The 11,068-nt window shown below is 37.2% G+C and overlaps 1 protein-coding gene across 1 annotated transcript in view; it reads right to left on the bottom strand.

Annotated features, from left to right (window-relative positions):
* Window positions 1–4,951: 4,951 nt before the first annotated feature.
* Window positions 4,952–11,068, bottom strand: part of mapkapk2a (MAPK activated protein kinase 2a) — a 42,958-nt gene continuing 36,841 nt past the window's right edge. The window contains exons 3-10 of the mRNA XM_016443666.1: window positions 8,273–8,337; window positions 8,069–8,148; window positions 7,863–7,989; window positions 7,700–7,775; window positions 7,440–7,564; window positions 7,218–7,303; window positions 7,025–7,105; window positions 4,952–6,904 (exon numbers count right to left, since the gene is read on the bottom strand). Coding sequence (XP_016299152.1) covers window positions 6,755–6,904; window positions 7,025–7,105; window positions 7,218–7,303; window positions 7,440–7,564; window positions 7,700–7,775; window positions 7,863–7,989; window positions 8,069–8,148; window positions 8,273–8,337 — 790 coding nt within the window. The 3' untranslated portion in view covers window positions 4,952–6,754. The remainder of the gene's footprint in view (window positions 6,905–7,024; window positions 7,106–7,217; window positions 7,304–7,439; window positions 7,565–7,699; window positions 7,776–7,862; window positions 7,990–8,068; window positions 8,149–8,272; window positions 8,338–11,068) is intronic.

The following is an 11,068-nucleotide window of genomic DNA, read 5'->3' as shown; positions in this document are numbered from 1 at the left end:
GGGTTTGTACTGTTTGCTGAGGTCCACTTATAATGTTATCAAGATTTTTACATCAAAAAACATAATTTACAAGTAATAGCCAATTTTCTGTCCTGATTTTCACGCCCCCTCATCAAAATTGGCCCGGCGGATTGACTCGGAATTAAACGCCCACTGCTATGATTATCACACTTGTGTATGTTTGACAGTCTACGCCCTTCACAGATAGATGCAGCTCTGATCTAGGTTAAAACCGCTTAAATATATCAAACGATCTGCTTAACAGACAAAGCAATAGCGATCATGTAATAAAAACTCACCCTTGTGTTTTGCGACATTACTATCGGATCCAATATAATCAGCACATCATCGTCTTTTAGTTTCAATCTTTCTGAAAATCCTGCATCGAAATTGTGCCTTGTTTGTAAACAAATCTGCGGTCAAATGAAGTGAACAAAGAACCAAGTTTTTACTGACGCGATCTGGAACTTCATTCAAAATAAAGTTCATCCACGCTTTCCTAATGTTGGGATCAGAAGGAAGGCAAAGCAGAGACTGTTTATTTCCACAACTTGGCACTGCACAGCATCCTGTTGTCTTCGGAGCCATATCTTTATCGTTTGGTTTCTGTGTAGACATGCGCGTTCGCCTCTCTCTTAAACACTACATGAGCGAATCGGTGGGCGGGGCTAAACAGGCAGCGATGTTGAAGCAGGCGTTGGTCTTCTTCTGTGGAGGTGGTGTTTAGGCAGACTGTTACATCATAGAGTTGTACATTCTGTTGTTTTGGCAGACTGACTTCAATATAATCTGTTTTTTAGACTAACGAGAAAGTTTCTGAAATGTACAGGATGTTTTTATAGTACAATGACTTCTTATATGTGAAAAGATCAAGGGAATTTGGGATTTTCAGTTCACCCTTTAAGAATCTGTTTTAATATATTGAAGCTATTTTATATACTGAAAGGAAAACACAGCCATAATCATCAACAACTGCCAAATTGGATTGGTGGGATAAATCTCGAGGGTCTGTAAAGAGATTAATGAAACAAAATCTGGAAATGGCCATGTGGATTAGAAAGGTTTACGAAGAAGCTGTACTACATTTGCAAACCCCTAGTGTATTGCTGTAATGGTATGCATTGGTTATGAAAAGTTTTTGCCTTTTAATGTTGTTTTCAAAATACTGACTCAACCAATTGAATTAGGGAGAAACCGGAGACCTACCCAGTCAGTTAACTGCCATCATTTACTCACCTTCATGCCGTTCCAAACCTTGTATGACTTTCTTATTTCTGAAGGCCAATTTGCACCACACTGATGCTGGCAAATGGCAACAGACACATTCATCAGGTTTTCTCATCAGTGTTTTACCTCTGTCAGTGTCTGTTGGCTTTGTTCAGCATTTGGTTTCGCCAAGTAAACATGTTTTAAAAAACAGTAATTTAAAAAAATCTGTGACTAATTTTATTTTTACATTTTTTGTCAGTAAATCTTATGCATCCACTGAGGAAAAAAAAAACCTGTACACTTCTCTACACTGGTTAAACACTTATGGATATGGATGTTTACTTCCAATTTCTTTATAGAAAAGTGTTACTTTTCCTATTTTTACCCATCTAATAGAATCTAGTTATGGTCTATTTTAGTGACCGTTTATCCACTTCTTCTGAATCTGGGTTGTGAAATCTAACAGTCATGCATCTTGAGTGATGCTTTCAATTTGCTGGTCTTGCTGTAGACTCTACTTAGTCGCATCTTGCAATAAAAGCCATCACTCAGTACTGTGCATGCTAGGTGCTTTCCCAAAAAGAAAAATTAACCCTAAAACTACATTTATTAGGAAACTCACTTAGCCCACTGCCGATATCCTTTCTGAGCAAAGAACTGTTTCTAATTCTTCATAAACAGAGATGGGCAGTATTTTTATTAAATGTATATTAAATACGTATTTAATTACTAAATACATATTTTGTAATTTGTATTTTGTTGGACAAAAAAAAATCAAAAGTAATTTGTAATTAAATACTTTGAGAGACAGTTTTGTATTTGAAATACTCAAAATACATAATCAAGTATTTAATTTTATTCTCAGATAATACAATATCTTTCTTCACAAAAAAACACAATATTATTTATACATGTATTTATTTAACACACCAAGCTTCTTATTTACATTTCCTTGCATTTGTACATAAGACACGTGTACACACAAATACCATATAATTTTTATTTTGTATATTGTGTTCTTTCAAATATTTTATATCCCTCTATGGTACGGAGTTGCCATATGGCAACAATTAATTTCTACTCATTTCCTTGTTATTCTGAAAAAACTACAATATATTGCATTATGGGAATTAAAAGGGTAGGCCTTAAGGTAGCCAATGATGTGCTGTTTTTAAGTCACATGATAACTGAATGTCCCTCCAAAACTCCTTTTCCCACTGTCACCCTCACACAGAAGACACCTGTTGAAGTGCTCCAGAAATTGCTCTATTAACTTAATTTCTAAACATCTTTTCTCAAGGGGGATTTTTTTGCAACATCTTTGGTACGTAAATGAGATATTTTCATTCACAAATCAATTTTGTCTAACAGTTTTACTGTAAATTAAGAAAATATCAAAGTTGCGCCATATGGCATCTGTACCACTATGGAAAAATAGGTGCGTTGCCATATGGCAACACTGTACCACAGTGGAATTGCAGTAATGTATTTCCCCATTGGGATTTATTATAGATAGTAGCATAAATAAAATGATCACAGTTATTTATTGATTTGAAGTGTTTATTGTAGTATAGTTGTATTTATGTATAAATAACAAAATTATGTATTCTTTTCAGAAAATGAATACAGCAATATTTTATGGAAAGGGCAATAGGAAGAGTGCAGAGTTAGCTCTTCCATGTGATGAGAGTGAGGATGAGTTAGCCTTCAGTGACTGTGGAGGAAAGGAAGACCTCTAATACACAACATGACAGGAACCCTGCAAGGGAAACAAAGAAGAGGCCCAGTGGCCCCCAGTGTGCCTGATCAAGTCAGGTTGGACCAAACAAGCCACTGGCCCATCATGGAGAAGAAAGGGAAGTGCAAATACCCTGGCTGCAAGGGGATCAAAAGACAGTATAAGTCATTATAATCCGTAATTATGTCCCTACTGGATGCAACAATTGCCTCAATGTTTATAATGGTCACAGTATGGTAAGGGGTATAACATTTCCGTCTCACGCTTGAGGTATTCGGCCAATCACAACGCACTGGATAGCTGGCCAATCACAGCACACCTCGCTTTTCAGACCAATGAGCTTTGTAAAAAATCGACGCGTTTCAGAAAGGTGGGGCATAGAGGAGAAACAATGTGGTATGTGGAAAATAATGCGTTTTTTTTACCTTAAACCGCATAAACACATTTCATTACACCAAATACACAAAATAATGTTATTTTTAGCAACATCATATGACCCCTTTAATATTTAATGTTGACAGTGAAATAGCTTGAGCCATCCTCTTGAGTAGGAATAGGTGGTATGGCAATAGTTTCACAGGACTGCCTGATTTTTGACATGCTTATAAATAAACGATAAAGGAGCGATAAAGAAACATGAAAAAATAAAGTGTAGAAATGCTTGATGGTATTCAAGTAAACAGAAATGAGAAGAAATATGAATCAATATATTGTATATATTGTCTAGTGTTAGGGTTAAAGAATATGTTGTTTATAAGTTGTTCAAGGAGGGGAAAGCGCTTTTCTCTTATAGGCCTATATGTATCTTAATGTAATGGCATGGTCTCTTGCGCTTGATTGCTTGTAAATATTGTATTTGCAAATTACTTGTATTTTAATTAAATACAGTTCTCACACCAGTATTTTTGAATTAAATACATTTGATGAGCTTGTATTTGTATTTTATGTAATTGTGCCCATCTCCGTTCATAAACAAAACGGAGTCTATCTATTGCCTCTTCAATTTCAACTCATCTCATTTTGTTCCATTAGCACAGTGGTCGCCAACCCGTCGATCGCGATCGACTGGTAGATCTTTATCACTGTCCCAGTAGATCCCGAAAATAACAGTAAAATAAGTACAAAAATGCATTACATTTCTGGGGTTATATTAATGTATCACTGAAGGGAACTGTCTTGAGAAAAGTTTCGACGGCAATGGCATTTTCTTCTCCTCTGTATAAAGCGCAGCACTGCTTTGTTTACAGCGGGAAACATGGGTTGTTATTCATGTCCGCGGGTTGAAGCGACCCCAATAACGTGATATTTAGTCCCTGGAATGTGAATTTTACTGGAAGATTCCCTCCGAAAAACGTGTATTTTACCCCCGGAATGCGATTTTTACAGGGGAACCCTCCTCGAAACACGATTGGACTAGTTTTAGTACGACAACCTGGCAACCCTGTTCATTAGTGCCACCTGCTGTCAGAGAGTGCGTCTCATTCAGACCTGCTGTTTTTGTTTCGTGCAGATGTTTTATGTAGCAAATAAATAAATAACACCTAAAGTCAGACCATATTGTTTTTGTTTTAAATCCTGAAATTAATCTAAATCAAATCAAAAAACAACTCCCCGCTGGGATGTCTTTTTCTATCAATTCTTCAATAGGTAGATTTTGTCTTTCATAAAGGCCGAGGTCAGGGATCTTGGGCCTAAAAAGGTTGGTGACCACTGCATTAGCATAACGGACGAGAAAGATTAACAGGGTGAGAAAAGGTGAAATTAGTTAACAATAAAGGATTATTAGATCTCATGATAAGACGCGAAGAGAACTGATAATTCAGAATATAATACATCATATACATGTATCACCAATTTCATAAAGTGAAAGAGAGGTATATGACAAGTTAGTATGAGAGCATTAACACATTCAACATAAACACTTCTGTAAATACAGGTCTGAAATTGTTCATACTAGAAATGGTGGTCTTAACATAATTCTACAAGTTTAAATGAGACAGACAATTGGGTTTTAGGCGTTTTAATCCAAAGTTGAAGCAGACCAAGAAATAAGTACAGCAGTTAAATACTAAAAACGGGACACGTATCTGCCTTTCCCCGTTAGTATAACATTACGTGGGAATTCTAATCGGTTTTTCAACTTGGTTGATACTGTAATCTTTGCTTTGAGAAATGAATGTATGAAGCAGGGAAAATATCCTACAAAGTGGTAATATCAAATAAACTACAGAAACCATTATTTGCAAGAGGGGCACTGAAATAATTTAGCAGATATCTGCAGCTTGGGAGTACACTGACATTGCATGTTCAACTTTGTGAGCATTAAATCATATCCTTAAAAAGAGGCTCAATCACACAACAAATATGAAGTTTAAAAAAAGCCTATATAGAAAAAATAAAACAAGATTCAACCTTTCAGCATACGTCAATCAGTGCAGCTAAAAATCAGTCTGCTGGATGTGTAGGATTCCCTGTATCCCTTAAACATTTCCAGAACACAAGGCCTTAAGTCAAAAGGGGGCATTTCTTTGTTCCTTTATCAAACACCTGGTACCTATAAGCTGCTCTCAACAGGTGCATTCAAACACTTACTGCACGGTAGGCATAGAAAAGACAAAAACACAAAAAAAAATGCACTGGCATAATGAAGAGTACAGTCGACGGCGAACACATGTAGAACCATCACAAAGATCCCATTTCATAATTCATTCATTCATTATACATTTTAGAAAATACAAATGGGTTTTGCGGTTCAAGGTGGTGGGTTAAAAAGCAGCAGACTATGTCTACTGCTTTTTAGCAGGTATTTGTAAAATGAAATGGGTTAACATTCTTTACAAATCTCTGAGGGAAAAACTAGTTGGAAACAAATATGCATAGACTCGATTCAAGGCAAATCATTGTGCACCCAAAACGATGTGAAATTAGCGTATCATTCAGCAAGCAGAGGGCTGAAGCAATGCGTTGGACTGGCTTTCCATGGTAAGCCTAATCAAAACCAATGTGAAAGCAGGGCAATATGCTGTTTTTCTCTCAATCTTAAGACCAACATAAGGCTAATTGGATCTAAAGCTCAAAAAAAAAGATTTTGTATTTTACTTGACAGGACCCTGAACAATACTGACAGACATTTTCACAGTAAAGAACAGAGTGCGTCTACATTCAAAGAGTCATTTCAAAAATAAATTTTCATCTGGACACCAGTACTGTCTTTCACTGTAAAAGAGCATTCAAGTGCAGAAATAAATGACAAATATAATGAAGAACGAACAGGAAAGCTAGCACTATGCATAGGCTTCTCAGAACATGAGCAGAAGAAAGGAAACTGATCATTCTATTACAGGGCAACTTATTTTACGAGCTGCCCATAACTCAGAATGGAACATCATTAAAACAAACAGTGTTAAGTGTGTATAACTCATGAACTCATTTACCAATGGCTTTTGATTAAAAAAGGAGAGGAAAAGGAAAAATAAAATGCAAATGGTAACTAACTTCGCATTCTGATTACCCCACTAAACACCCTGTGAAAAACAGTACTTGTGAACACTTTAAGGAGCAAACTAGTGGACGTCAGCTGCTTCACAACTCAGTCTTGTACCATAATTGTACAGACCCTTTCTTTTGGTAGCAAAGTGGTCTATTAGTTACAGATATTGAGTGATTAAAAAGAAATACTTAAAAAAAACAAAAAAAAAAACAAAGCAGCAGCTCACTTTCACTTTTTTGTTGAGTTATTGATTCCTTAATTCAGACTGATGTATGAGTGTAAAATGTGTGTGCTTGTGCGACAGAGTGAATGTGTCCTTAGCAAGCGGGCGTCTCGTTTTCAGCAGCTGTATTGTTGGTTTTCTTTCTCCTCTTCATCAGCAGTGGATTGGACGAGTCTTCAATCCTCTTGATTTTGATCTGCTCATAGTCGACTCTCATTGTTGCCAAGGCACTAGTCATTTCTTCCTGTGGAACAGAGACATAATAGCATTAAACAGAATGAAGATATGGATCTGAGGTGCAGTGACTGCAAAAAGCATGCAGGAGACGTTCTGAGAAGACTTTTTTTGTTGTGGGAGGCCTCACCTTGACATCCTCCCATGCGTCTTTCTCTTCTTTCAGAACACGGCTGGTGTGTAGGGGCGTCTGTGGCACCTCCATTGATTGCTATAGCCACATAAATAACCATATAACATAGTAACCCAAATATAAAGTACAAAAGAAAGCCACTTGTCTAGATCAACACAGAATCCATAAAATAACGCTAATATTCACTCACATTGATCCAGGGGTGGTTCATAAACTCTGTGATGGTCATCCTTTGTGTCGGCTCAGTTTTCAGTAATGTTCTGATGAGCTGCTTGGCTACAAAAATAGGAAGAGTGAGTCACTCAAATCTATAATCATTCTTAGAAAGACACAAAACAAATGACTTGAAGATAACCGTATTCTAAGAACGGTTTCTCAAGTTGATTTCACAAAACAGGAACTTGACAGATACCTTCCTCTGAAACTTCCGACCATTCAGGATTTGGAAACTCATACTGCCCCATGCGGATTCGTTTTTTCATACCAGGGGATATAGCCAATCCGTGGTTGGAATAGAAAGGTGGGTAACCACAAAGCCTGGAAGTTGAATGAAGTTAGAGTTGAGCTATATCAGACACACTTTACAAGGTCAAGAGTGGCAAAATCCATTTAAATAGAGGTCTAGACAGAGAAAAATGGCGTATGCACAACACACGAGACAGATTCACTTACAGAATATACATGATGACACCCAAAGACCACATGTCACAGCACTTGTCATACTTTTCTGGACCAAGAACCTCTGGGGCTATAACATGAAAAAGATGAAAATACTTAAAAATGGGATCAAATGGCCATCCTGACATCTAATTACTGATCATTCTGATATTCTTACCAACATAATAAGGAGTATAGCAAGGGGTGGCCAGAGAGTTGTGTGAGGTTGTCTCTTTTGCAAACCCAAAGTCTGTCAGTTTGAGAAGGGCGTTGGGCCTTTTAGAGGTATATAAGAGGTTCTCTGGCTGCAAAGTGAATTTTCAGGCATATTCAGTTAAGAAAACCATGAAGGCAAAAATAATTTCATCGTCGTAAGAATATTACCTTGACGTCTCGGTGTGCGATGTTTATTGCATGTAAATACTGAATGGCCTCTCCTATACTCTTCATGATATCAGAAGCCTCTGAAAAGCCAACAGAACAAGAAAACATTTAAAAAAGGTATTGTGGCAAATGGGTCTATTTATTATTTTGGCATTCTTAAACATGTTTATATATACTTTATAAGAGAGCAGACAATGCCGTTACCTCTCTCAGTAAATGCCTGGTCCCCTCTGTCCTGAATCCGACTGAACAGCTCACCACCATCCATGCTTCAAAACAAACACAAAGCAAAAATCAGCTGACATATCACAAAATATCTGAAGCAACGTCATATTAGTGGAGAAAAAAAAGAATATTAAATATAAAAATAAGAGACATTAAGCTATTATGTAATAATATTAAGACATAGTTAAGTGAAAAGTGCAAGATGTATTTACTATATAAGGCCATTTACTACCATTATTATTATTATATGAACCAACACATTTGGCTGAATGTACAACAGTGGATTTGAAATAGAAATGGCATCAGGTAGCTATAGCAGTGTTTCCTCTAAAAGCATTCATAGTTCAAACATATATGTGCTGAAACTCACAAAAAATGACTTTGTTCAAATGCATACAAATTAACCACACACATCAAGGGGGGATCTTTTCACCTTTGTCCCCATGTCATCATTGTGGTTACCATTTCCGATTATAGCAAACCACTGCTAGGTGTGCAAGTCACGTGAGCTCCATTTCTTGAAAACTTGCCAGTTGCGAGAAACTGGGTCAGTGGGCTTAAAAGAGAGGGATCTGCGTAAGACTGCATGGTTATGATTTTGATAATTGGACTTGAAAAGCACTTGGTCTACTTGGCGCGCTTCTAGCACATCCGCTATTATAATGATAAAGCATGATAATTTGTGAAAGAGGGTGCAAACTGCTGATACCCGTGTACATCTATGTAAATGCGAAGAATCATGCTGTTCTCACATCTCCACTATGGGCCACAGCGTGCAAGACAAGTTTCATTTCTACAGCAAGTAGAAGTGCAGCCAGTTCCATGTGAAATCATCAAACAACTGACAGAAGAAGAAAACACAGTATGAGTTTGACTGAGAAAGCCTTTGAGATAGGGTCTATGAACAACCACATCACGTTTACTGCTTTCAGTCTCACTAAACCCCAAGACGCTTTGTGTCCCATCCAGTCAACATATAGCTGAATGTGCCAAAAAAAAAAAAGTGTTAAGCTTAGGCGCTGAAATTTCAAAAGCATGTGATTTATGGTACAAAACACCAAAGCCCCACTGAAGGGTTGGGTTGCACCATCATTTCTATGTGTAATTTTTCTTAGAAAAGCCATATTTGAAGCTGAACATCAGTGTTGGCATTTTCCGTTTCCATCACCTGCTGCACACTCAGATCTGATGACCTGTAGATTCTGTTTCCTGCATGATGAGGAGCTGGATGTGTCTGGCCTGATTTCTTGTAATCTATTCATGATCTTCTGCAATCTATGATAGACCTTCAGCCAGCTTATTTTAATATTTGCATTATGACTATAAGCAGTTAACATATGGATGAATCTATAAGATGTTAATGATACCCCAATGAGCCACTGATGCCAAACAATCACTCATGTCTGGAAGCTCTTCACACACTCATTTCTGTCCTACAAACAGAGAATCAACGGTTTCTAAAGAAACACTACACTTCCCTGAGTCTCTTACATCAAAATGATGCATAAAATCTTGCGTCATCCATGAAACAATATTGTACTTAATAGGAAACAATTGACTGTAAGCAGAATCAAAGCAATGTATTAATTTATTTTTGCACCTATCAAACAAAGAGCATCTGTGACATGCAAAGAGTCAAAATTGCTAAAATTAATTGTGCAGAAATGTGGAAATGCACAGGAAGGAGAGGTCAAGTAGAAACACAGAGTTGCCTCTTCTCTGTTCTTTAGTACATTTAGATTAAGACACTTTGCAAACTCAAAATTTCTGGAGAACACAAGGGTGTAACCAAACTCCACACTATGCATCTAGCTGACCTTCCACAAAATGAGTTCTGCTAAAAAGATCGGTAACCTTTTATAACACGAAACTGTCAGTTGTCATGACATTGATAGTCAGTGTCAATTTTTTTGTTGAATTGGCAGCGTATTTACATGTAAGGGGCATCTGGTGAACTTTTGACCGCTTCAGGGCTTTTGTTAAAAATTACAGATCAAATTTCTGCATTTTTGTATTCCTGCCCACAGACAGTTGGATCTACAGAGAGGCATCCTTTCTGCATTTTTGTATTCCTGCCCACAGACAGTTGGATCTACATAGAGGCATCCTCAAAATCAAGTGCATTATCGATGTTAAAGTTTCAGGCAAAAGGGAACACCACAGCCCTTTTTCCACAGTTTTCTCATGTAGCACCAATTACCAAAAAAGTTCGATTAAAAATCCATCTTGACAGCAGTGAATTACCATTTTAAAGGGGTAGTTCACCCAGAAAGTTAAATTCTGTCATTAATTACTCACCCTCATGTCATTCCAAACCTGTTAGACCTTCGTTTATCTTCGGAAAACAAATTAAGATATTTTATTTTGATGAAAACCAAGGGATAGATGTCCTTACTACCCAGAAAGGTAGTAAGGACATCATTAAAACAGTCCATGTGACAAACGTAATTTTATGAATCTACGAGAATACTTTTTGTGCGCAAAGAAAACTGAAGACTGCAGGGTCAGAAAGCTCTCGGATTTCATTAAAAACATCTTAAAAGATTTAGTTCACCCAAAAATGAAAATTAGCCCATAAATTACTCAAAAAAAAAGTCTCTCACACAGATCCGGGGGGTGAACAAAGGCCTCCTGTAGCGAATCGATGCATTTTTGTAAGAAAAATAGCCATATTAAAAACGTAATAATCACTTTAATCTAACTTGCGCCAACAGTTGTACACGGAAGCAGCTCCGGGCAGATGACGTATGAGTTCAGCGTTGCGCATGCGCCGGT

Source organism: Sinocyclocheilus anshuiensis, unplaced genomic scaffold (genome assembly GCF_001515605.1).
Source record: "Sinocyclocheilus anshuiensis isolate Anshui unplaced genomic scaffold, SAMN03320099.WGS_v1.1 scaffold51, whole genome shotgun sequence".
Classification (NCBI taxonomy): Eukaryota; Metazoa; Chordata; class Actinopteri; order Cypriniformes; family Cyprinidae; genus Sinocyclocheilus; species Sinocyclocheilus anshuiensis.
This window is presented reverse-complemented; position numbering and strand designations above follow the sequence as displayed.